At 47.1% G+C, this 27,704-nt stretch overlaps 1 protein-coding gene across 1 annotated transcript in view; it reads right to left on the bottom strand.

Moving 5' to 3' along the window:
- LOC116947819 (calpain-1 catalytic subunit-like) overlaps positions 1 to 26,424 on the bottom strand; it is a 55,337-nt gene extending 28,913 nt beyond the window's left edge. Inside the window, exons 1-6 of the mRNA XM_032963995.2 lie at positions 25,751 to 26,424; positions 24,163 to 24,427; positions 22,308 to 22,377; positions 8,458 to 8,576; positions 6,156 to 6,289; positions 492 to 660 (exon numbers count right to left, since the gene is read on the bottom strand). Coding sequence (XP_032819886.2) covers positions 492 to 660; positions 6,156 to 6,289; positions 8,458 to 8,576; positions 22,308 to 22,377; positions 24,163 to 24,405 — 735 coding nt within the window. The 5' untranslated portion in view covers positions 24,406 to 24,427; positions 25,751 to 26,424. The remainder of the gene's footprint in view (positions 1 to 491; positions 661 to 6,155; positions 6,290 to 8,457; positions 8,577 to 22,307; positions 22,378 to 24,162; positions 24,428 to 25,750) is intronic.
- Between the last annotated feature and the right edge of the window lie 1,280 nt (positions 26,425 to 27,704).

The following is a 27,704-nucleotide window of genomic DNA, read 5'->3' as shown; positions in this document are numbered from 1 at the left end:
CTAGACGCCCGCTATAGAATGCCAGTGAGAAACCCTCACGCGCAGTAAAACCCCCAACAACATTAATTACACTGACTGAAGGGTGACCTTCGCGCAGATAGGATTTTATTAATAATTATTATTATTATCACCGAATCGCTCCATCCCTGCTGGTTTCTTTGTGCCAAATAACAAGACACTCGTACTCATGCCAAGTGTCCAACAAGGGCGCCTTTGTGAGTGCGGATGCTTGCTGTGGCGCGAGAGGGCGAGCAAGCGGGCAAGTAGGCGAGCGGATGAGTGAGCGAGCGAGCAGGTGAATTAGCTACAGGTTGCGGAAGCAGACGAGTCAATAAGCGAGTGAGCGAACGAACGCGCGAGCGAGCGTGCGTGCGTGTGAGCGAACAGGCGAGTCGGCGGGCGGGTGAATGGCCGGGATGAGCGAGTACAATAAATAAGCGACTGGCTGAGGAGGTGGACAAGCGAGCAAGTGGAGGAGCGGGCTTGCGTACGTCGATGGAGCAGCCCATGAGCGAGCCTCTCTGCACGCCCTGGTTGAGGAGTTTCCAGAGGTTTTGGGGCGCCTTGGAGAGGGTGAACGTCTCGGTGACACCGCCCGTGAAGTCCTCAAAGCCCTCGCTCGTGCTGCCCCCGGTCAGGGCCTCGTACGAGCCGTTCATCCTGCACGTGGGGGGGGAGGGGGGGGGGTGCAGAGGGCAAATGTTAGAGAAATTAATTGCTGCTTATAAGCTGCGGTTAGATCTGCACCACATCTGCACCTCCTCACGTGTGGATGTTGTCAACATTATTTTTTATTATCTCGTGTGTGTGTGTTTGTTGCAAGCCATGGAGGCGGGGGTTCATTTAACGTTGCCGTAATGGTCATCCAAGCGCCACGCACGGCGATATTACATTTCCAGAGCTCGTTAATTTATGCATGATGCAACAACGGGCGAGAACGTTTTTGCTCACAGTGTGGGTGTGGTGGCTAAACGTGGGCACATGTTGTGACCGACACAGCACATTAAGTACTGAAGCATTACGGGTTATACTATTACCGCTGCAGCTTTCAAAGATTAATTAAAACGTTTTCGAAAAATCTCACGACATACACCGAATCGTATGAACGTCACAAGTGGCTCCCCATCTTCAAATGAACCGTGGGCAAATGCAACGTTTACGTGAGCTGGTCACAAGATTTATTGCGAGAGCTCAACATTCCTATGACGAGGTTGACCTTACGAGGCGATGCTGCACATTGATAATGATGGCGACGATGCTGCTACCAATGACTGAGAGAGACGCACATTGACTCTCGAACCATCATAAGGCGTGCATTTCACTGGCAATGCAAACTAAGACAGTGGCAACACCCTTGTAGTGCCACGTCACATCGCTCGAAGACATTGTCATTCTTGTTATTATTAGCAATGAAGCATACGTGAATGTACAAAAACAAAAACACAGCTGCAGCACGAGAACAATGAGCGCAGCCAAGTGGCTCGAAACCAGATGATGATGGCAGCCTTCACGCGCGCGCCACTCTGCTGATTGAGAAATCACGACGAATGCCATCGACGTGGCGACCGAACATCTCCCGACCTCCAGAGCGACAACACAAGCAAACCGAGAGCGCTGCTTCTCTCCGGACAGTGAATGTGGGGTTATGGCTACGGCAGCGAGGGACCCGCCACCCTCTCTCTCACCAGCAACGTGCGAGGCCGGACCCAGGGTACCCGGATTACTGGGCACGAGGCCCACAAATTCACACGAGGCCCACAAACATCCTTCGGCAGCCTACACAAAGCCGGGGAGGCTGCGAAAGGAGTAAAAGTTATCCATAAGAGCTTTTTTTTTGTGTTAGATCTCATAAAACCGCTATTATGGATAATATTGGTCGTGAAAGCCTACGTATTAAACGGAGTAAAAGTTATTGGGTGTTTTTAATAACGGTTTGGATGAAGGCCCTCCCCACGCGTTTTGGTGAAGGGGAGTGTTTTTTGACAATATTTCACCACGGCCGGTCAGGACGAGTTGATGCCAAGGCTGCCCAGGACCGGTTCAGATGTCGCTCGCCACTGATGTGAGCCATGGCTGGGATTTGAACTGAAGTCGCTGGGTTCATGGCGAAATACGCTTAAGCGCAACGCTGCTGTTTCTTCTTCCAAAAACCTGTTTGAAGCGGTAACTTTAAAAGATGCAGGTTTTGCTTTTCTTCCTTAATTTTGGAATGTGACCCAAGCTGAAAACCGGTTTGGTTTTGGAGAGTGAGCTGGACCAGGTTTGCCTAATCCTCACCAGGCACGACCAAAGGTCGCACAGTGGACGTCTGTTTCCAATTAAGATGTATGGGCCACACGGAGAGTCGGTGAATTATCAAAGGTTTGAATATATTCAAACCTTGTTTGTCAAACAAGGTTTGAATATATTCACCGCTGGCAGTGGACTGTTAACCTTGAGATTCTCAAAGTCCAGTCCCCACGCCCTAACCACAGTCCTTTTATTTTTATTATTCCAATGCAAACTAAGCCGTTGCTCATCCGACTGGTAAAATATAAACGAGGTTGAGCTAAAGCTTAAGTACAAGAGTTTAGGGAAATGATGGCTAAAAAGACGGTGCATTCCATTTGTTAGGTGCAGCGTATATAGCATATCGTTCTACTTATCACTGAGTATTTGTGACCTCAACGATGAAGCTACCCAACTCTGCAACGTTGGGCCTTGCCGTGACATTGGTATACAGCACCGTACTGTACTCCCATCCCGGTTACATTTACAACGCAACCTGTCCAACTTCGTCTCCATCTACATCCATTCCATTTTTCCCCCTCCTTCAACGGTGTTACCTTAAATGCATGCACGCCACACCTGTGGCTAAGCGTTCCAATATACTTGGGTTTGTATTTTTATTACGGGATGCAACCTAGCTCTTTCACCGACCTCTCGTTGTCACACTTGCGTCAGGGCTTTTCAATCGTCATCTCCGCCACCGCCACCACCACCACCACCACCACAGCTCTCAACAGCTGTGGCCATCCTCGTCCTACCCGCCGCATCAAGCAGCCGCGTTTCACATTCAGCGCGCATCGTATTCGGACAAAAAAACACCGATGTTTTAACGCGCCCGATTTTATTGGCTCGGCTAATATTTTAAGAAATACAGTGAAGTTGATGCACGCACAACTAGCTCACCCAGCAGGCGGGGGAGCGGGGGGTGGCAGGGGGGGAGGGGGGTGGCTGGGGGGGGGGGGGGGGGGGGCACGCTCAATGCGAACAGAGAAATTACATTTTTGAACGCAACAAACGCAGGCTCTGAGCAAAGGGCTCACGAAGCTCAATTGGCTACGAACAAAACAAGGGGGCTCCTCCGTGCATGCGAAATGCATCGCTTGTGCCGGAGAGGGGGGGTGGTCAAATCCATCTGTGTGTTTCTGCCGCTGCCTTTAGCTCAGAAGCACATCCTGCACGAGGGACTGTGAGGAATGTTTGGTGCTAAGCGCTGCACCGTGAATTATAACCATATAAAAATTTTTTTTTACATTTTTTAAATATATTGCACTTATGATTTGCAAGCTATTTTTTCATTTATCTTATCTGTTATTGTTATTTATTTATTCTACTGTGACTTGTTGCGTTTGTCGGAAAAGTGGCGGCGGTGTTGTTTTTGTTGATGAAACACGATTTAAGAGCTCCATGGCTCACAGGGTACTTCAAAATAAACTGAGCTGAACTAGAATAATAATTTTAGAACATCTGTCGTTTGCGCCATTCTCATAGCGCGAGGTGATCGCGGAGGAAGGCGCCGGGTTTCACAGACGCGTATAGTCTGCCAGCAGGGGGCGACGCCGCTGTGGTTTTAATTAGTTAATTCATTTGTGTTGGTTTCGTTTTTCTGCTCAGCAGATCTGCCGAAACGCGCACAAGGGTCTTCTCGTCTCCGAATAACACCACGTGGATCACTGTTGTTAACGTTTTTTTTAAATAAAATATCTTTCATTCCACATCCTCCCTCGCATCGTTACACCGCAACATCCTGACATTCTGGACGGCATTACCAGTTGCATCGACGGTATCAGGCAACACCGGACTCATCAGAGCAGGCGGAAGGGGGGGGGGCCCAGGACATGGCCATTCCGGCTCAGGTATTTATGACTTGCCTAAGGTTTAGAAAATGACCCCATGCGTGTGCTGTATTTTTTTCCTTGTCTCTGAGCTTATAGCTCAGATGCTCCAGTGCTGAGATTGGGCCTGATGAATACACTACCATTGACTATGGAAGGGGTGGGGGGATTCGTGATTCTTCCACGTAGCCAATATGGTTCTTCTGGCTTGCTATGTTGAAAGTCCTTCACGAAAGTTTACGTTGGTTTTTAATAGAGGGCGAAATGTTTCGCTGGAATGGTTGGCGATTCATGGTCACGATTTGACTCAATAATCGATTAATTATCGTCGTTATCACGTCGCGCGGTGGGAGTAGGGGCCGCTCGCGGCTGCCAGGGAGCAGAAGGGGGCGATCGCGCGAACCCATCTCAGACAGCGTTCATTAATTTAAATGCGATGCTTGTAGCGTCAGCTTGAGATAAAACATAAGAACGAATGCATTCAAGTATCATGCCTTTCTAAAACGATACTAAACAAAACAATTCATTTTTATATCTTCTGGTAAGGGCCACGGAGCGATATAACTCTTTTTCAGAAGCTACCTGGCCACATAATGATAGCTCAACAAAGTGGCTTATCACGTGGAAATTTATAGCAGCCAAATACTCGAAATGCACGTTTCTAAATGTGGAGGGAAAATCCGGAGGGGACCCCGAGAAAAATCCATGCCACCACGGGGAGAGAGACACGCAAACTCCAAATATACAGTCCTGAGGGTCGGGATCAAACCCACGACCTCCTGTCTACCAAGCGAGGTAGTTAACATCTTAGCACGGTGCTGCCAAGGAACCACATTTGATTTCGGATTTTTAAAGCTCGTACAGGGATGGTCAGCTATGCGGTACAGTGCTGACTGAGTGGTTTATTTACAAGACACATCTATTTATACACAGCAAGCAGCTTAAAGGACGAGCGGGCCCACTTTCTTGTACGGACAAATATCTCCCGTAACAGCCTTAAATAGACTGTTGGGAACAAATCCTATTAGTGAGCACCAATTAAGGTGTGGACAGCACCACACCCAGATGCCTTTGTTTCCCCAGTGCTTACAGACTTGCACCAGGTACTAATTTAAGGGTCAACCAACCTAGGGGAGTGCCCGGGACCGGTTCAGATATCACTTGCCACAAATTCTTCTTTCGTATGACGAGGTCAAATGTGCAACGTTCCTTGTCAATGTCGACGTTATTAACCCATTATTTTAAGCCACTCACCACCGACATTAGCCGGAGCCAGAATGCAAACCCGGGTCGCCGGGTTCATCGCGTAGCACGCTAACTGCTGTGCCACTGGCTCCCGAGTTATCGACAGAATGCCAAATAGCTTTTTACATTTTTTTTAATCATCTTTCGTCCCCAGATTTATTGTAACTGAATAGAGATAAAGGATATCTTCTAGAGTCTACTTACACACACACACCTTCAAGCTAATCTTCAAATGCACATGAATCACATCACATGCACATACATGCCGCACCTCAGATTAGTACGGTTGGCTACATACCTATGGTGCAAAAAAGAAGTTCAACATACAAATCTGTAAATACATAAGCAACTGTACCCACGAACCCATGCGTCAGCTGACAAAATGACTCACCTTCACACAAACCTACTTCGTTAGCAGCAAAGACAAAGATCCTCCGTCTAGCCTGAACAGACTGTTGGGACAAGTGCTCTTAGTGGGTAGCACCTATGAAGGCCGGCATTGTGGCACACGAGGGCATGGGTGGCCAGCACAACACCCGGCCGCCTTTGTCTCCCAAGTGGCGATGTTTTACACACCACACCAGGTACTCATCTGAGGCTGAGTGGACGTAAAAGAGGGTTCAGATAATCGTCACCGGCGTTGGTCTTGACCGGGAATCGACCTCGGGTCGCTGGGTTCGTAGCGCAGCGCGCTAACCGCTGCGCCACCGCTCTCACACACGGGCAGACGGACCGAGGGGCGCTTGCTCAACGCGCCCAGAGGTTCACGTGGGGGGGGGGGGCGACGCGAGCACGCGCGAGCGCACTCACTTGGCATAGGCCTTCTCGAGCAGCGCGCTCCAGAACTCGTTCCCCTCGGCCGAGTGGACGAACACGAGCTCCCCGGACTTCACGGGCAGGCGGTCGTCGATCACCACGTCCACCCACTCGCCAAACTGCCAGAACTGGCCCCGGCGAGACGCACGCCACCGGCAAACACCATCCGCAAGCGCCGTTACGCACTCCAATGTGAACGGTATACGTGTGTCTGTGTGTGTGTGTTTTATCCAAGTCATGCCTCTCATTCCCCACGATAAGCAAGAGTCGACCGTAGATATATGAATGAACTCATAAACTGACAGATTGGCATAGAGAGAGATATTAGGGCTTAAACAAGTAATCTATCGATTAATATTGATTCTTTAAGCTCATGGCACACATCGACTTGCCTGCATAAGAAGCGATGTTTTTCATTTTCGTATATGCTGTATACAAGTTTTATTTGGCCCTTCCAACCATTAGAAGCTGCTATATTCACATCAGCGTTAAACCAATAATCAATGATTTAATCAAGTTGCAAAATGCAGCACTGTGAACATTTAATGAAATCGCTGAGGGTGATTGGTTAAATCAAGACAGACGGAGACATACTTATTTAAGCAAAGGCGGCATGATGCCCATTCATTTGCAAGTGAAAAATTCGACTTGGAGACTGTAGATTCGCTATTGTGGATCGCGCTGTTATCAAGCACCGATTATGGCTGGCGCTGCACAGGAGGGTACTGTGGTGCTGTGGCTACTTCTGTGTGACCACCCTGCCACCTGGGCGACCTTTATCTCAACATTGCTGATGTTGAGCACACCACAGCACGTTTGCACCTCCGATAAGCACGGTTGGCTACATGCGGTGCAAAAGAAGTTCAACATACATACATGCAGACGTACATACAGACGTTAAGAGATTTTTTTTTCCACCAAAATTTGTGCTGCTCTACATTACAAACGAATTCACGGGTCGCTGAAGACAGCAGCGGGTCCATGGGTGTTTAATGTATGGCTCAGCCGACCAAGGATGAAGAGCCTGGGTTTAGGTGGGCATCGCGCAACGACCGCGGACTGCGTGATGCACGCACGGGGAGCTCGAAAAAAACCGGGTCTCGGGTGGGGTCGTGCAGCGTGGGACAGGGTGACTCGGCGCACGAAGACACAACGACGGGCGACGAAAACAAAAACGTCGCGTGCAGTTCCTCGGGCAAACTCGCGGCGGAACGCCTCCCCGTGGCTTTCCGCGGCGCCGGGCCCAGTTGAGAAATCGTTGGGTGCCGGCAATTGCCAATTTCGCCAAGCGGTGACGTGAATGCAATCGCCCGCCGCCACTGCCCACTGGTGTTTGCTGAGCGCGGTTGTCCGGGACATCGCCACAGAGCTCAGGTTCACAGCTGGGGCACAGCAGGCCCCCGTGACTTTTGTTTGCTCAGTACAGCCCATCTCACATATCAATGCAGGGATTGTAACAGTGTCCTATTGTGCAAAGGGGAATTTATCAATTGATATTTCACTTCGGCTAACACCATTCTGTTTGCAGCTGTCATGTTACTTGTGTTTGTACAATTGTGGCGTGTGCGTGCTAACACCGGGGTGGGTCAAGGGGAGAGATAGTGTAGTGGTTAGCGCATTGCCACTGCAAACCTCGCGGACCCGAGTTCAATTCCTGGGCAAGGCCAACATCAGCTGATGAATATCTGGGCCTCCCCTATTTGTCAACTCCCCCTTCAAATGAACACAATGTGTGGTGTGTAAACATCGGCGGCCAGAGGAGGCAAAGGCGGCTGGAGGCGTGACGTTGCCCCCCACCCCGACCATCGCGCGCAGCGTCCGCCTTCACCGTTGCTCGTTGACGGCGTTCACCCCAACAAGTCCGTACGAGCTACAGCGTGGATCTTCGCGTGCACAAACGTAAACACAGGTCGCGTTCGCCTGGATCCAGAATTAGAAACATGTATCTATCTACATTTTAGAAACACGCATTTTGATTATTTAGATTTTTTTTTTTAGCTGCTACAAATGTCCAAATGATAAGCCACTTTTTTGAGCTATCATTTGTGGCCAGTTTGCTAATGATAAATTAGTTAATCCCTCAGTGGTCTTTGCCTGGTGGGGTGGGGATGGTTCAGTTTTATTTGTATGTTTTTGGGTGATTTGTTCACCTTTGTTGCACTTTGCACTCCTATCGGTTGTTTTTTTTTGTATTGGTCGTTGTTGTAACGTTTTGACACTGGACATCGGTGATAAAGAGCTCATTGGATTCCTGCCACAAAATAAATATAAGAATCTGATTGTGAAGTTGTAGCACCTGGAAATGGAAGATACCGGCGTAGCCACCGGTGAACTCTTGGCCCGTGGGCACAACTCGTGTCAGCAGCTTCTCGTTCAGCGTCAGAGAGGCGATAGCCGCCAGCAGCCAGCAGTCGCCTGGAATGACAGCACACCCGCCAAAACGTGTGTTAAGTCTGTTGTCCTTACCCCCCCACCTCCGCACCTCCGATGAGCACGATTGGCTACGTACGGTGCGAAAGAAGTTCTACGTGCATGCATAAATCGCGAGCGCATCCCTGAAAACCCCAAAAAATCATCAATGCAGCCGTCAAAATCATAAATCGACACACCCGTTGAAAAAGTCACCATTAACCCATGCGCCGCTATCATCAACATATTCGTAAAAAAAATTCATGATCAACGCATCCGTCAAAAACAATCGTCATCAACACATCAATTAAAAAAAATCAACAGATTAATAACAAAAAATCCTCAACACAAACATCAAATATCATCAACCCATCCATCTACTCATCAACACATCCGTAAGAAATCATCATCAACTTCACTGTCAACAGCACTGTTATAATATATTTTTTTAATGACTCACATTTTACACATTACACACATTGTCACTGTTGTCATTAATGTCATAATCTTTTATTACACACGGTTTGCATGTTTTCTCAAGGAACAAAGAATCCCAACAACTTTTCTTTTGCAGAGATGTAGCAGGTAGTGATTCAATTACTCATCAATTCATATCGATACTTAACATTCATGTAATTGCGTATAAGAAACAAACATTTAAAAATTGTAAATGTTGTGGGTTTACTCTTCAACGCACCAGTGTGCTCAAAGTGTCCAAATTATCCACATATGTACTTTAATGCTTATAAATTTACTATGAGAATAACAGAATGGAACAAGCGAGACGTACAATACAATCAAGACAGAACAAACGAGTTCAGGATGGGGACCGATTATCGATATGGATCATGAACCCAAGGTTGGGTGGCTGAACTGTGACTTGCCAAGTAGCTGGCCAAATCCACCCCTGACCATTCAACAAAAGGTTACAGCTTAAATAACGAAAACAACACAAAAAAAACTTTAAAATCATGGTAAGTATTGTCGTTGCTTTGACTTTGCATTAACACATACCATAGCGACGTGACTGTGACATCACTAAAGTGCCATTAAGACGCTCCTGCCCATGACTTTTAAGTATTTTTTATTTAATCAAGAATGTATCAACGATGTGTTTGTTGGACAGCACGGGACACTCAGCCTAGGTGCGCATGTACAAGATACCATCTTTTGATTTAAAGCTTTCGTGACTGCAGTAATTCATATTCTTAGCTCTTTTGGTTAAAGTCACGTTGAAGGGAAACAATAAAATAATAATATATATAAAACAACGTGACTTTACCGAAAGAGCTAAGAATAAGATACCATCTTTTTGATTTAGTTTGGGCCGGTCTTATTTGAAACTACAGAACAGACAAAAAAAATGTAAACATGGACTGCAGCAGGTTGTGAAGATCGGATGTAATATTTTTGTAAACAGAACCTTGAAAATGTAAGTTGAACTTGTTGAACTTCTTTCGCATCGTACATAGCCAACCAAGCTAATCGGAGGTGCGGGAAAAAGATGCTTACACGCTTGTCGATAAATATCACTTATGTAAACTCAATGTAACAAAAGACATCATAAGCGAATCCTACATGCTGGTATAAACTAAATGGTTCGTTTACAATCGGCGGTGCTTTCCACGTGGCTGTGTTATCATTTTTGCGATCATGATATTACGGAAATCTTCTTCTATACGTCAAGGGTGGGGAACCTGCAGCCCAAGGCCATATGAGGTGTAATATGTGCCCATGGGAACCGGCGTGCTTGCTGCTTTGCGAACCAAGCTACACCTGTTATCTTTCTTAACTGGCAAACAGCCCCCATGTATATCGGTTTCACACAAACATGCGGAGTTTTCAACATGAAACTAATTGTTTGGTGAAGTTGCTGCGTTGGCAGGAGCGCGCAAAAGCACAAATACTGTAATAACGAGACTCAACGCATTCCCTTTATTTTTTTAACGTGCTATGGAGAAGGGCCATTGTCTGAAACGTCGCCTATTGCCGTACTTTTTTCTTTGTAAGGTCACAGTTGTTGTTGACGAACGTATTGATTTTTTAAATGAAAAAAATATATTGCTTTCAACAACTGACTGCATTCTTAATCATTGTTTTTTTCGGTAAAGTCACGTATGTAGAAATACAATAAAATTATATAAAAAAACAAAAAAAATGAGTTAAAAAAACAACGAGTAATTTTATGCAGTCACGAAAGCTTTAATACTTTATTATTTGACTGCATTCTTTTTTAAGTAACAATTCCGAGTCCTTGCCTGCTGGATTTTATGTTTTGTAGGAATTCGAATCTGCCGCAAGCGCTTGAGCCACGATTTGAACTTCGGAACTGCGACCCACTTCCCCTCGTCACGCGGCGTCACAAAAAGTCAGACCCCCCCCCCCCTCAAATATGACGTCACAAAGCTCTGCCCCCCCCCCCAAAAAATATATAAAACATGCTTCAAATCGCTTTAAACTATTGTCATTGTAGTGCGTATTTAATGTGGCGCTGCACTCTGATGCTGTAGGCGAAAACATTTATTACAAAGTCTATTTAATTAAGTAGAACGTGTTGTCTATATTTATTTAAAGTTGCGCATTTTGATGTGACGTCACATTTCTCACCCCCCCCCTCCGCCCCTCGTCACACATCGTCACAAATGCCTGACCACCCCCTCCCCCAGGTGCGTGACGCCATTTATGGACGGCCCCTAACAGCACTTGCCCCAACAGTCTGTTACAGGCTATATACAGGGGATCTTTGTCGTTTTGTGTATTTGTGATTCGTGTATCTGCGAAACGTTCGCACGGCATTTACGCGAGGTTGTTCTTTGCGCAAGCCCAGTGGGGTCACGCAACTGCTAGAATTGCGTAAGGGGCCGTCCATAAATGACGTCACGCACCTGGGGGGGGGGTCAGACATTTGTGACGATGTGTGACGATGGGGGGAGGGGGGGGTTGAGAAATGTGACGTCACATCAAAATGCGCAACTTTAAATAAATATAAACACGTTCTATTTAATTAAATTGACTTTTTAATAAATGTTTTCTCCTACAACATCAGCGTGCAGCGCCACATTAAATATGCACTACAATGACAATAGTTTAAAGCGATTTGAAGCATGTTTTATTTTTATTTGGGGGAGGGGGGGCAGAGCTTTGTGACGTCATATTTGAGGGGGGGGTCTAACTTTTTGTGACGCCAAAAATCTCGTGACGTCATTTATGGACGGCCCCCAAGCCGCTGGCCGCTCTCCATCCTGACCGCAGGTCACCGCGTAAACCTGAACGGCTGAGAACGGCTCAGGTGTGGCAGTGGTGGCGGTGGTGGTGGTGGTGCTGTAAAAACTGCATTCCTGCCTTCTGCAAGCCACCACCCACCCGCCCCAACAAATGGCAACGTGATCTCCCAGGTCACAACATCATCATCACTCCGCCCCATCGTTTATTTTTAAACTTTGACCATCTCCTTACCACCAAAGACAAAGAAACTCCTCCCCCCCGCCGTGTAGCCTGAACAAACTGTTGGGGCAAGTGCTGTCAGCGAGCAGCACCTATGAAGGCCGGCACTGTGGCACACGAGGGGGTGGGTGGGTGGCCAGCGCAACGCCCGGCCGCCTTTGTCTCCCTAGAAGCGATGTTGACTACACACCGCATCGGGTACTCATTTGAGGCTGAGTCGACCTACGGGGGAGAGACCCAGGACCGGCTCAGTTAATCGTCACCGGTGTTTGGCCGTCAGCGGAAATCGAACTCGGACTGGCCGGGTTCGTGGTGACAGCGTAGCGCTAACCGCTGCGCCACCACTCCCCCCCCCCCCCCCCCAGCACGACCAGCTGCTGCTGTACCCTTGGCAGCAGCAGCCGCAGCACCCCCCCGCGAGTTTCTAAATAAAGCCAGCGTTCTGTACAGTAGAAGGCCCTAGCGAGGGGGGGGGCGTTGGCTGCATTGAGGGGGGGGGGGGGGGCGTGCACCGGGGGCGCGCAGTAGCGAGGCGGCCGAGAGCGAAGGGAAGTGGCGAACGGAACGGGCATCCGTGAAGGGCTTGTTTCAATTAGAGAAGGAGAACACCTATCGCAACTTCTCCAAACAGGAAACAAGCCAAACGTGTGTGTGTGTGTTTGTGTCGACTCGGTCTCGAATGAGTGGCTGGTGTGGTGTGTAAAGATCGCCACTGGAGAGATAAAGGCAGTCTGGTGTGGTTGTGACCACCCAGCCGGACTTCACAGGGTGACGCTTACTCGCTAACAGCACTTGCCCCAAAAAGGCTACACGGGAGATCTTTGTGTTTTTTTTCTCTCTATGTGGGTGAAGCTAAATGTGTAAAGTCGTACACAACTGTTGTGGTGAATTGCAAAGCCCGCTTGTGTCTAAAAACGTTGTTAAAATGTAACGTCGAATGTGAACTCCGCAACATTGATGCACACGGGTCGGTAACGATCTATCCATCGCCATCTCTCGCGGACTTGTGATGTAACGCCCTGCTAAATAGCTGCTGCACGCGTGCCCATTTTCATACAGCGATGTGATTTTGTGTGCATGCGAAGACACAAGTAACACGGCCTATCTCATTTCATCATGTGAATATACCTAAAATAAATAAGCCAGTAATAAACATATAATAATTAAAACCTAACGCACACAAATACAAAGCCAAAGGAGGAAGATAGTTTTAAACTTTGGGAGCTGATATTGATTATAAACTGAATTTTACATGTAATATAAAACCTGATTGGCAATGATGACAGTAAAAACATATATGCCCCCCAAACAATTCCAGAAGACAATTGCGCTCCTGTTTATAATCCCAATTTAATGACGTTAGGGATATCCCCGGTACGAAAATCAATCAGCGGTTGTTAAATATACCGGCGGGACAGAGGTCAGGGCGTTGATCTGTGGCACTGTTGAAATTCTGTGTTCGAATCTTGGCAGCCACCGGGGAATAAAACCAGGCTCTTAAGTTTAAAGTATTGATGGTCTCAGCCCATTTCAAACAACAACATAAACAAAAACCCATAAAAATAAATTTGGTTCTGCACCTCATTTGGCAACATTCCATATGAGAATTCAAAATATTGGTGAGACTGTCATGTGATGAACATTACTCTCTGCGGTAGGACAGGTGGGAAAAGTGTTGCCTGTTAGTGCGTGGATCAAAGGTCACTCGAAGGGATCTCATAAATAGTTCTGTGATATCCGCTTCTGTGGGACCACGCTCTAACTGCGAATATATTCTGGGGCTCGTGACGCGTACCCCAGATTAATTCGGGGGAGAAGACTGGGTTGATGGCAAAGGCAGCAGGTGCATCAAAAGCAATCGTTGTTATGGTGATAGTTACCAAAAGAAAACCCCACAAGCGCTGAAGAGCCATTCCCCAATCCAGACCAAAAGGCAAGGAATATTTGAACCAAATGGCTTCAGGGCCACGTGGTGGAAATGGTGCACGAACAACATTTGAAAGTCATTCATCATAAAACAGGTAAGAGTCATCATGAAAAATAATATTACCACACACAAATGTCACAATGGTATGCCTAACCACGACTGGACATGGCACTTCGTCTCATAAATAAAACTCGACTTCTTACTTCGCAAAAATAAAAAAAAACCTTCAAAGAATGTAAATAAAAAAGACATTTCACAATCTCTCAACACAAACACATGAAATGTCACCTGAGTAGGCTGCCATTTAGAATCCACCAAGGTGTTGCAATCAAATTATTAAATCATGTTTCACACGTAGGCTTTCGCAACCCACATTATCCATAAGAGGTTTTTTGTGGGGTTAGATCGGGTAAATATAAATGTGTCGTTAAATCCGCCGCCACCTGACACAGTCCATTAGTAAGGTTTGTCATGTAAACAAAACGTACCAATTAGTTACTATGCGAGCACACCGGTGTGTTGAAGAGTAAACCCACAACATTTACAATTTTTAAATGTTTGTTTTCGATACGCAGTTACGTGAATGTTAAATATCGATGTGCATTGATGTGTCATTGAATCACCACATAAAACACTATATGCCCACTTGCTACATGTCTACGAAATAAAAGTTGGGATTCACCGTTCCATGAGAAATCATGTAAACCGTGTGCAATAAAAGATTGTGATAGTAATCACAAGTGACAATATGTGTAATATGTAAAATGTGAGTCATTAAAAATATAAGATATGACGTGCTATTTCGTTACTAGTACAGCACACACAGGTGTGTTGGATAATAAACCAACATTTACAGTAATTAAATAATGGTTCAAGAAAACGCCCCCAACTACAACTTATGGTGCCAAAATGTGGCCCACTGCCTGGGGCACGCGACGGCTGGAGGTGAGCTCAACTCCAAACAAACCCCCCGTGTAGCCTGGAACAAACTGTCGGGTCAAGTGCTGTTAGCGAGCAGCACCTATGAAGGCCGACACTGTGGCACACGAGGGGGTGGGTGGCCAGCACCACGCACGACCGCCTTCGTCTCCCCGGTGGCCGAGTCGACCTAGGGACGGCCCAGGATCGGTTCAGATGATTATCGTCACTGGGTGTGACGAATCGAACTCGGGTGCTCGGGTTCGTAGCGCAGCGCTCAACTCCACTCGAGTAGGCACAGCAACAACAATAATCATCTTGGGGAATGTTTATTCTTGCCAGCCAGACCGGTTTTCTCCACCTTGAAACAAATCGCCTGGAACTCTGGTCACGTGCCAATGACTCAAAAGCGTTTAACGCGGCACCACTAACCACTCTGCGTTTGCTTGTTCAAACTCTCGTTTGCTTACCCATTTCAGTAACTTATGTGGTCATCGATAATGGCTGTCCGCACGATTTCGTGTTTATTTTTACTTTGCACTTCCAAAAAGGTATTTCGAATGACCGTAAACCTTTTGTGCCATCTGTGCTTGCTGTGCCGATTTCCAGCCCACTCCAGGGTTCCTGGCCCATAAAAGTACAACTCTCGTTAAGGAAGTTGCCAAAGCATTCCCCCCCCCAGCCCCACCACTTGCAGGATCGACCTAACAAAAACATGTCTCGACAAACGTCCATCCACAGCCTCTCCTGGAATAAAAACTCGCGAGGCCCTTTTCGTCAATGAAACGACGGCCGAAGGCACCTCCCACACGCCGTGCAGGTAAGTTGGGGGGTTGTTTGAGCTTTCCCCACCGCGCCGCATAAGAATGTTTTACACTTCCTGGCAATAAAACATGTGTTAAGATCATTAGACTGACATGATTCCTTGTAAAAAAGGTTTCAGTTTTGTTGCCAGAAAAAAATGGGAAAAACCCTATTATTATATTTTGGTACTGGCAAAGGAGGTCTAATGATGTAGATGCTTAACCCGAGCCCTCATTACTTTGATAGTGCATTGTCTTTGAGCTGTACGCCTTTTGGCGTCCTCTGGTCTAGCGCCAATTGAGACGAGGCTAAAAAGAAAGCCGTCTCTGGTGTGGACCAATCAGATTCAAGGACAATGCATATATTATCAGAGCGTGTTTGCTTGCATTTTGACCACAGGTATTGTGGTTAATGCACATATGATTCCTTGTAAGAAGGTTTCAGTTTTGTTGCCAGAAAAAAGGGCAAAACCCCTATTATTATGTGTTAAGATGTTAAAATACCAAACATAAACCTTTTGCAAGGAATCGTGTCTGCATTAACCACACATGCTTGTGGTGAACATGCAAACAAACAAACACGCCCTGATAGCATATGCATTGTCTTTGAAACTGATTGGTCCACACCAGAGACAGCTTTTTTTAGAGCCTAGTCTCACACAGTATTAGACCAGAGGATGCCAAAAGGCGAACAACACAAAGACAATGCCACTATCAGGACATTGAGAGCTCGGTGTGAGCAGCTACATCATGGGACCTCCCTTGCCAGTATCAAAATATAAGAATAGGTGTTACCCTTTCTGGCAATAAAACAGTTGTGATAAGATGGCGAGGGAGGTCCCACGATTCACCACGCCGGTCAGTGCAGGGGGTGCAGGCGGCGAGCACAGATGTGGGGGGCATACAAGTACAGTACAATGGACTTTGCTGCGTTGCCCTCTGCTGCCTACATAGTCGCCGCCTCAGCCCGATGGCATCTTTGTTGTGCATGGTGGTCACCCACAGAGGCACTATCCAGTCGCAACCCTGCTCAACTCCTCTGCTTCCGATGGTATCCGGGCGGCATTCCGGGTAACTCTGTGAAAGGCCCGGATAAAATGCTGCCATTATAATGGTTGTATTCCTTGCCCAGTGACTTTTTCCCACCACCGTGCCCCTCCAGCCCCGCATCGCAACCGGGCCCGAACCAAAGACAACAACCCCCGGTCCGTGACAGGCACCAGCGGGACTCCTCCGATGAAAGTGCTTTTTTAATGGCCTCGGCAGATGAAGACAGAGGCTCATTTGTATTCGTGCTGCCGAGTCGGTTTCATAGCCGGAAGAATCAACGCGCTTGATGCCGAAAGCACGATACCTCGGCCAAACACGGCCAAAGCTGCTTGCGCCGTTTTTTCCCAAAGCATCGACACATACGCTTGCGCCCGCGACTTCCTTCTCCGCAGGTATTTTTTCTCCACCGTAACTCAAAGCGTGCAGCCGAGTGACCGTCCGTTCAATAGGCATCCGTTTTAAAAAAACGGTCCGACATTATGAAAACGCAGTTTCCTCTGACCGACCACATCGAAGCGATAGGCACACTCACGTCCGAATGCAATCACTCGGCGACTCTATTCAACTGTTTGCATACAAATATACAAAGTATGAATAAGTAAAACCTGAGCTTTACAAATGAAACGGGTGAACACAATTGGGCCTACGCAAAGGCAACACTTGTGTATCCTTTCACTGCCCTGCCAAGGGCTTCCATCAGTGCCTGTCGGCAGGAACCGGGGTCATGTACAACCCTGCCCCTGTTCACAAACATGCTCCAGACCTTCCTCTTCGCTTCTGCCTCTTACCATCTCTTCTCCAGAACATACAGGATATATATCCTGTTGAAAAAGGCTATGAGCACACCCCTTATATCCTAAATGTGCTTATATCTGGTGTGTGCTTGTATCAGAAGTTTCACACTTACACCCTCCTGTGCAATGTGCAAAGACGTATTGCTTATAGGAGACCTGTGCATATTCGTAGGGTCATGCTTATAACCATCTTAAATAATCGTCACACTGTTTTTGTACGGTAGCTTGGGATGCATTTAGACTAAGACGCTCAGTAAATCGAAGCTCTGTTTGTAGTGTCGGGATTTCATCTTCTGGTGCCATCTCCGGCTCACAATTCCACAGTCACAGTCCACCGTCGCAGTTCACCCCTTGCCAGCAGCGCCTCGATGTTCACCCGGCATTCTTCCAGTTGCTATCCCAGTGTATGCACGGGGGTGCAGCGGGGAGGCGCCCAAAAGTGAGTGTACTCAATCCCATCGCTGGGAGTCATTGGATTTCAAAAGCGCCACCTGGCAAATGGCGACAGCCGGGGGCAAGTCAGATGGTACCAGGTCACAGTGAGGGGGTGGGCTGAGATGAGTGACGGGAAGGAATTAAAAGAATAACTTCCCCGAAGTAGTCTGGCGAATCGCGTCAACAGGACCGTGACAGTCGAGTACTTTGTTCGGCCCAAACTGACGAGGGGTAATGTTTTGGTTTAAAGCTTTCGTGACTGCAGGGATTCATATTCTTGGTTCTTTCGGTAAAGTCACGTAGAAGGGAAACAATAAAATAATAAAAATATAAAACAATAAAATTCTCACGACGTTTCGACTGAGAATTTTATTGTTTTATATTTTTTATTAGAGGGGCAATGTGTTGATCGTTTGCTGAATCGGTCTCTCAATTGAGTCGATGCAATTAATTTTGAAGTGACGATTCAATGAAAAAAAACTATCATTTCTGGTCTGATTTGTAATCTAAAGTTTGTATTTATTTAGGATTTTCATATCTCTTTTGCCAAATGTTGCTTGTTCCATTGACCTAAATGCACCATTTGTATATTTATAGCCAAAGTCAAAGTGATTTGCCGCTCAACGAGCAGCATTGAGGCGGACCTCATCTATTGTCCAAAGCCCTGAGTCGGTGGTGGAAATTCCACATTCCTACAGCGGGGGCGAGTCTATCCATTGGACAACCATGGTTGACTTCCCCACAAAGTGGAATTCATTGTATCGACCCCCAGAGCAATTATAGGCTGAGTTAAACCCTCAACTAGGATTTGAACTCACAACCTTCTGAGCGCAAGCCACTTGCTCCACTGCTAAGCCACCTGGCCGGAAAACAATTATATACATAGCATATAATTGAGTTTAATGATTCAATGCATGTACGAATGGATCGTTCCATCATTACTTACCTACCTGTTAAGGCTGACTGGCCAAAGAAAGTGAGGCCTGTCGAGAATGCTTTAATTTTATGAGCGGAAAGTTAGCAAGAGTTATTGGCAAGTTTGTTGTTGTTGTTTGTCTTATAACCCAGTGCTGCAGCATGGCTACACACAGTGCAATACAATTCGGATTTACATGGCCTTTAAATGCAACTCAAGACACTGCGCAGAAACAGTAGGCGTGTTTATTTCAGAGGCGGCCAGTCATTGACTAGAGGAGAAAATTATCTTCGAGTCTGCTCATGGAACAGAGGAAGGGAAATGAACAGCACAAATAGCTGGGGGGGGGGGAGTTTGTAAATCTTGGGGGGCAGCAGAAGAGAAGAAGCGACCTCCCACGGAGTGAAGGTTGAGTGGGGGCTTCGACAGAAATTACTGGTCAGAGTTGCAGTCCCTCTAATAGTACAGGACGTCACTACCGCGTAGGTTTTGCCTGGCTGTGCTATGCAGCACTCCGATGCGTGTTGGGGTTGTGCCGTGTGCTGCTCGGCATGACGCTGGACGTTTTAGCTCTGCATGCCGGGAGCTTCTTCACGAAGAAGCAAGGTAATATAAAAAATAACTTACATTTCTAAAGCACCTTTCTACTAGGTACTCAAGGCACTGTAGACATCACGAAGAAATGGGAGGAAAAACTAAGGAGACAAATGGAAGCTAATTTATAGAACTGAAGAAAAGAGAAAATAATTCCACTTCAGGGTCATAAACAACACTGGGGCAAGGCATTGCAGAGCCACCAAGAAGCAACACAACAGGAGCACCCATTGTGTGCAGCCAAATGCGGGGAAAGCACAGGGCACCAGCTATCGAAGCGCGAAGCCTGCGGGATTGGCCACGCATATGGGGTCAGTAAATATGCGAGCTAACTTGGTTGTCCGCTTTTGAGAGCCTTCCAAAGTCAAAAGGAGAATCTTTAACTTCACTCTGAGCTTTATAGCAAGCCAGTGAAGATAGGCTAGGACCGGACTAACGTGTTCAAACGTCGGGACTCTTGAAAAGATTCCGGCAGCCGAGTTTTGGACGAATTTCAATTTATCCAGGACTTTGGCAGGGGCACCAAACATAACTCATTGCAATAACTGAGCCTTGCAAACACAAAGGCATGCGTCGGCCTCTCCGCATGAGAAGTGGACAAACAAGGTTACTCAGACGAGTGATCTTTCTAAGATGAAAAAAAGCTGCAATGGTGATGTTTTTTTACGAGCCTTAAATTATAGGGCCGAGTGGAAAATAACACGGAGATTTTAACAACTGGAAGTGGGAAAGTAAAATTGTAGATGCTGAGCGTCCACAATCAGCAGTATCTCTATTTTCGCAACTGCTTAACTGCAGAAAATCAGACTGAAACCAAATCTTGAATATCGGTCAGCATGACATCGAAGACGAAAGGGCCAGGGCGATATCCAACTTTGATACATTTTAACGTGTCATCTCTAAAGCAATGGTATTTAATACTATACCGCTGAACGATCCGACCGAGTGGTGGCACGTAGATGCCAAACAAAACCGGACCACGCTCCGAGCCCTGAGGGGCACCAACGTGACATGGCCAGTATCAGAAAAAGGATGGGCCGAGGGCCACAAAGTGTCTCTGGCCTGTCGAATACGACCGAAGCCACAGACGTGCCATGCCGGTCACCCCAACAGTAGCCTCAAGGCCATGCAAAAGGACAACACGATCGACAGAATTGAAAGTGCTGCACTCAGATCTGGTAGAACGAGTGTGGACGATGCGCCAGAGTCAGCAGCCATGAGAAAATCATTTGTGACCTTGACCACGGCAGTCTCCGTACAATGTGCAACCCGGAAACCCGATTGAAGGGGCTCTAAAAGCCCATTTAATGTCCAGTCGTCTTGCAAGTGTGTTGCAACCGCACACTTCTGAATCTTAAAGCAGAAAGAGAAGATTCGAGATTGGTTGAAAGTTTGTTAATTACGCTGGGGGACTAGGTTTGGTTGTGTTGTAGCTGCGCAAGAAGGGCCGTGGGATTTGGATCGAACAAACAAGTGATTGGCTTCAAGCTAGCAATTTCCGTTGATGAGACACCTGAAAAATGAGCCAATGGGAAACCCACAAAAGTTCCTGGAGACTCGGCCAGACCAGATTCAGTCAATGTGCAGGAAACATTGGATCGGATATTTTCAACCTTCGATGAAACGGAGGAAGGTGTTGCAGAGCTCAGTAGTCGGTCACAGGGGGCGACTGCACGGCAGGTTTAAGAAGGCGCTCGACAATTGAATCATTTGGCGAGACCCCGGAGTCCCGCAAAAATCAGGTCAATAATTATTATTTTTCAGTCCACCCACTCGTGATCCCGACAGCAACGCGCCGCCCGCCCAGACTCGCGCCAACAAGCGCCAGCAGCAGGCGGCGATCAACACGATGGGCGCCACCCCACCGGCCAAACGCAAGCCCCGGGGGGCGTCCGCCGCAGTCGCGCGCGGCGAGAACGCCCTCCGGTTAGCCGTCGATCCTCAGCTTCTTTGGCTAGGCGAGCCCGCCCCCCAGGCAGTGAATTTAACGTGTTCATGTAATTTTTCAACTTTTTACGAAACTTAGTGCCCCGAGTAGCTCTCGACGAGGCCAATCGATTGACACTAGTTTTGTTCTTCTTGGTTCTTTCGGTAAAGTCACGTAGAATGGAATTAAAACACAATCATTGAAGCACTGTCGTCCCGACAGTTCTGTTCCTTCACCTGAAGAAGGCTACTTGTGTTGTGGCCGAAACGTCGTGAGAATTTCATTTTATTATGTTTTATTTTTATTATTTTATTTCCATTCTACGTGACTTTACCGAAAGAACCAAGAAGATTAATCCCTGCAGTCACGGAAGCTTTAAATCGAAATTAGTTTTGTTGTCGGTAAGGCAAGACTCGTGTCGCTACGCGGTTTTTCCCACCCCAGGGCAGTGATGGGACCCCGGGGTCCCGCCAATTGCTTCAATTGAAAAAAAAAACACGTGGGGCTGCGTTTCTTTATCTGAATAAGCGAGGACTGCAAAGAAAGTTTGGCACTACGCAAAGCAACCCGAAAATTCGGAAGGTGGAGCTTGCAAGCCTTGTCATGAACTGTACGAGCAGTGGACCTACATTTCTACTGGAGACAAAGAACGACGGTCTTCAGGGGCCCAAGATGCTCATTGGTGGCGCAATGTCTTCCAGGATCAACGTGACGTGACGACACGCGGCACAACTTGAGAACACACCGCGGGAGCTGAGCAGTAATCATTGCATTCAGCGCAACCATCGTGGTCTCGAGCACCGGGCAGAAACTACACCAGGCACCTTAGCGCATCCCGCTTGTCTTTTCAGCGCATATCTCGCGCGACAAGGCAAGGCTCGCCGCGGGCAAAGGAATGGCAAATGGGATTGCGGCTCGCTGGAACTCACCCAAGCTGCCTTGGCAGATGTCCGTGCGTGTGGCTCCTCCCACAATGAATTGCGGGTTTGAGCATATCTCCTGTTAGTGAGGGAAGCGGTAAAGGGGGCAGCACAGCAGGTAACAGAATTAAAAAAGGGGGGGTGGGGGTGGTCAGATTATACACACACACCCACACGTACAAAAGCCTTAACAGACTTTTGGGGAAAGTGCTGTTAGCCATTAGCACCGATGTAGGCCGGTACAGCACATGAGGAGGTGGGAGGCCAGTACCACGACCCGGCCGCCTTTGTCTCCCCAGTGGAGATGTTTACACGCCACTCTGTGTAGTCATTTGAGGCGGAGTCGACATAGGGGAGGTCCAGGGCCGGTTCAGATAACTGGTGTTTGCCGTGAGCGGGAATTGAACTCGGGTTGCCGGGTTTGTAGTGCAGCGTGCTAACCGCCGCACTGTGGCTCCCCACAAAAGCATGCAAACACACACAAGGTAAAGGCGTGTTTCAATTCTAGTCATGAATGCATGTAAAACACACGTGCACATTCACACGGACACGAAGTTACACGGTCATAATACAGTGTTAGGAGTTATACCATGCCTGGTAGTTGTGCAACACTGTACACACTAAAAGGACAACGCCCAAGAATGGATATTTTAGTGAATGCCATGCTAAACAACGTGCACATTTGCAAGAGAAGAGGCCCTTGAGGTGGGAATGTGGACATTGCCTAGAATTCAAATCATGTTGTAAATCAATGCATGAGGATGAATACAGGGTCGATATTTTAACCTATGTCGACGATTAAATCACCAAACTTCGTAATATGTATGTATGTATGTGTGTTGAACTTCTTTCACACCATACGTAGCCAACCGTGCTAACCGGAGGTGCGGGGGAAGTATAATAAACTAAACACAAAAACGCAGTTCTAAAGAAATGAGTGTTCAATCTAGGTTTCAAAGTGCATAGCTCCAGTGGCTTCCTAATATCGGAAGGAAGAGTGTTCCAGACGGACGCAGAAGCGCATCTGAAAGCGTGCGATGCAGTGACCGTCTTTGTTCGATGGCCAGCCAAAAGCCGCTGCGAGGATGAGCGGTGTTTGCGTGATGGCCTCTGCTCCTTGACAAGATCAGCGAGGTATTTGCAGGTTTATTTGTGGTAAGCGCTTTGTGTGTGTAATGAGTGCGACCTTTTAATTCGTATGTTCAGCAATCGAAAGCCAATGCAGCTCAGCGTTACCATCAGAAATTAAATTACCACCATCGATGCTATAATCGTCGCGACCACTACTATTGCCATGGCATCTGTCAAACACACACAATAATCACTATACCCAATAACCATAATACTATCAACACCACAACCATTAATACTATCAACATCACGCTCACAATCATCACAAGGTCACCACCGCAGCCATGAATATGAACACATCACAACTGTCATCACTTTCTAATTTGAACTCTCATCACTACCATGAACATCAACACAATGATTACCACCACCACCCCTACCAACACCATCAACAAACACGATTACAATAACTAGCAAACATCCATCATCTTCTTCATGCCCAACTCCATCATCATCAATACCACCGTGATTAACCACACGACCAGCACAAACAACAAATCCATCAATAACAACACCATTAAAATCACAAATAACCACCGAGACCATCAGCAGCAGCAATACCAACATCAATACCAGAACTAACAGTCCTACAACATCCATCAACCATAACACCACGACCAACACTGTTATCATCATCAATCATCATCTATGCCTCCGCTAACTAACCACATCGCTATCAATAAGGCCACCATAACAATCACAACCATCCACCAACATCGCCACCACCACGCACCGTAGGCCTACGCCACTGCACTCCACGTGTCTTGGACGAGCCGGGTCCCAGCTCCTTGAAGCCGAGAGAGGCGGCCGTGGCGGGGAAGCGGTCGTCCTCGAAGAGGGTGCCATTCTGCAGGCACCAGCCCCGGATCTTCTCGAAGTCCTGTCCCAGGTGTTTGCTGCACCTCTCGCTCGTGGCGCCCACGCCTTCCGACTTGTTCAGCTGCCTCTGCAGCCGCGCTGTGATGCCGTACACCATGGTGTCTCCCCGTGCGTTGCCTCTGAAATTGACCGAAGGCATTCGTCACGGTCGTTACCATCGGAGGGCCGTGCTCAATCCGGCGCCGGATCGAAGCCGCCGCTGTCCCTCGTCATCCTGAAATGCAAATGACGTTTTATACCTTGCAACGGCACGCCACCGGTTTATTTCGTCGCTTCTGCCTCCTCGGTGGACTTATAATCCGACGCATTCCATTCTTCGGATGACATTCCGTAGTTATTCTTGACCTGCATCCATCGTCCGCCATCACTTTCCAGCGACGTGCATGCCCTGCCCCAAGCCCAATCACTTTAATATTCAGTTTGAATGAAGTCATGAACGTAAGTTCTCTAATCCATACGTTTGTCCCTCTTTATATCTCGCAGTGTTTTAATACGACCATGGATGGATCCGTGTTGGCAGAAGATGTTGTCTTATAAAAAAAAACGGGTAGCAATTGGAGTGGAGGAGCGGTGGTGTGGTGGTTAGCGCATTTTTCGAAGATCAATCAGCAATCTGGGTTTGATTCCCGTCCACGGGTTGACATTTAAGTGGCATAACGTGGCCTCTAAAGCGTTATCTGTTACATAACCCCGCCCCACGGCCCTGAACCAACTCTCACTGAATCAGAATATGTATTTATACCGAAGAAATCCGATGAGCTATAAAGCTCTTTTTCACAGACGTCCAGTAGGTGGGATTCAGAACGTTACAACAATACAGAAACACGATAGGAGTAGACGCTATTGGAAAGGTAAACAAATTACTGTAAAATATATACAGAAATACAACTAAAAAACTATATTTTGTTATCTTACCAGGTAAAGCTCACCGAACTATTAGCGTCTATTTTAGAAGCGATCTGGCCACAAATGATCGCTCAACAAAGTGGCTTATCACGTGGACATTTTTAGCAGCAAAATCTCACGACCAATAACGACATGGGGGAGGTTCTTCATCATCATCCAGCAGTGGATTAATAGTGATTACATAACGGGTCACGGAATAACACGAACCAGGGCAGCGAAGCGTGTGTTTTGGGTTTTGCACACACACACACACGTGTGTGTAGCCATCCTGGTACGTACATAAGAACATTTAGAAACGGGTATTTACACGCAGACATTTGTCACAATGGTCTCCATCCTCCGTACTTCTGTAAAAAGTGTTTCCTTTTAACGAGTGAAGCCACTCACTATGCGAGACCTTGCCATGAATTGTAACGCTTAAAAAAATAACACAATGGAATGTACGACTAAAAAAAAATGACACGCTGCATTGTATTCACTAATCGTAAACACGTGTCAACAACACACGTTCGACTTCGTTTTGTTTTTTTACTCACAGTTTCAGACTCTCGGTGATCCTTTCAACAACTGATGCGTCTCTAGCTCTCTACTCTGTCTCTCTCCGCCGTCTGTCGACTCCGCGACTTGTCAAGAGTGAAGAAGCAGCAGCAGCTCGGAAGAGACGCGCGTGATGTAAGTAGCAGCAGGGTCTGCTTCGAAAACAAACAGCAGCAGCTGCAGCCGATGTTTGCTGGCTTGTCCTCGTCGTTTTTGTTGTTGTGCTGCTGCTGTTTTAATTATGTTTTATAACCGCTGTTCTTTGCCCCCCAAAAACTGCTCGGTCAACTTGGTAGGGACGTTTAAAGTCGTTCGTTGCTGCTGCTGCTGTTTCTACTGCTGCCAGATTCTGATGCTGCTGCGAAACAGCAGGAGATAATCTGCTGTGATGTAGCCACTGATGCTGCTGCTGTGTGATGTAGCCACTGATGCTGATGTGTCATGTAGCCACTGATGCTGCTGCTGCTGTGTGATGTAGCCACTGATGCTGCTGCTGTGTGATGTAGCCACTGATGCTGCTGTGTCATGTAGCCACTGATGCTGCTGCTGTGTGATGTAGCCACTGATGCTGATGTGTCATGTAGCCACTGATGCTGCTGCTGTATGATGTAGCCACTGATGCTGCTGTATGATGTAGCCACTGATGATGCTGCTGTGTGATGTAGCCACTGATGCTGCTGCTGATGTAGCCACTGATGCTGCTCTCACTGCAGAGTGGAGGTCTACTGCTGCAATACGACGTGGCTTGCGTCACCGCAGGAACCCGCCCTTTCCTAGGAGAAAATCCCCCCCCCCTCCGTCCACCCCCTCGCCTTCCCCGCTCCCACTGACTTCCTCATCAGCGTGCCTCGCTCGAGCGTTGCCAGATCTGGGGGACATAGAAACCTTCAGATGCGTGTGTGTGTGTGTTGGCAAGAGCGTGTTTAATAAATGACGACTCCCATCGGTGTTGCCAACATCCGTAAAAGTGGGACGTGGTCGAACGAACTTCTCCAAAAAAGAAAACATTTGTATTCTGCTCGAAATGCCACGGCCGACTAAAAAGGAACTGAAGGAGATAAACATAAACAAATAAGAATAGGTTTTACCCTTTCTGGTAATACATCAGTTGCGTTAAGATGTGAAAACACCAAACAGAAACCTTGTTTTAAGGACTCCTGTCTGCATTAACCACACATACCTGTGGTGAACATGCAAACAAACATAAGCTCCAGTAGGGGCCGTCCATAAATGACGTCACGCGATTTTAGCCGATTTTTGACCCCCCTCCCTCCCTCGTCACACGGCGTCACACGGCGTCACAAAAAGTCAAACCCCCTCAAATATGACGTCACAAAGCTCTGCCCACCACCACCCCCCCCCCCCAAAAAAAACATATTTCCATTTTGAAAATAAAACACGCTTCAAATCACTTTAAACCATTGTCATTGTAGTGCGTATTTAATGTGGCGCTGCACTCTGATGTTGTAGGAGAAAACATTTATTAAAAAGGAGGCGCTGAAATTTAGCATAAAATTCACTTGAAATAATTCAACGTCTAACTAAAACTGCAGATGTTCAGAATATTATATTGAAATTATCTTATAATTAGAAAATTTAAAACAATTATAACTATAAAAAATACATGAAACATTCATTCCACAGAATGAAAATCCCTGGTAGAATATAACAATTCTATTTAATTAATATTTATTTAAAGTTGCGCATTTTGATGTGACGTCACATTTCTCAACCCCCCCCCCCCCTCGTCACACATCGTCACAAATGCCTGACCCCCCCCCCTCGGTGCGTGACGTCATTTATGGACGGCCCCGTAATATATGTATTGTTTTTTAAACTACTTGGAGAGAAAAAAACACACAGCCGTTGTTCGTGATGCAAACGCCATCAGCGGTTGCTGAAGAATGTGACTGAATGACAACAGTCAAAGATAGGCAACTGTGAACCGATTTA

This window comes from Petromyzon marinus, chromosome 31 (assembly GCF_048934315.1).
Source record: "Petromyzon marinus isolate PM22_M1 ecotype Great Lakes invasive population chromosome 31, UKy_Petmar_22M1.pri1.0, whole genome shotgun sequence".
NCBI lineage: Eukaryota > Metazoa > Chordata > Hyperoartia > Petromyzontiformes > Petromyzontidae > Petromyzon > Petromyzon marinus.
The sequence above is the reverse complement of the archived record's forward strand: the minus strand, read 5'-3'. Positions and strand labels throughout refer to the sequence as shown.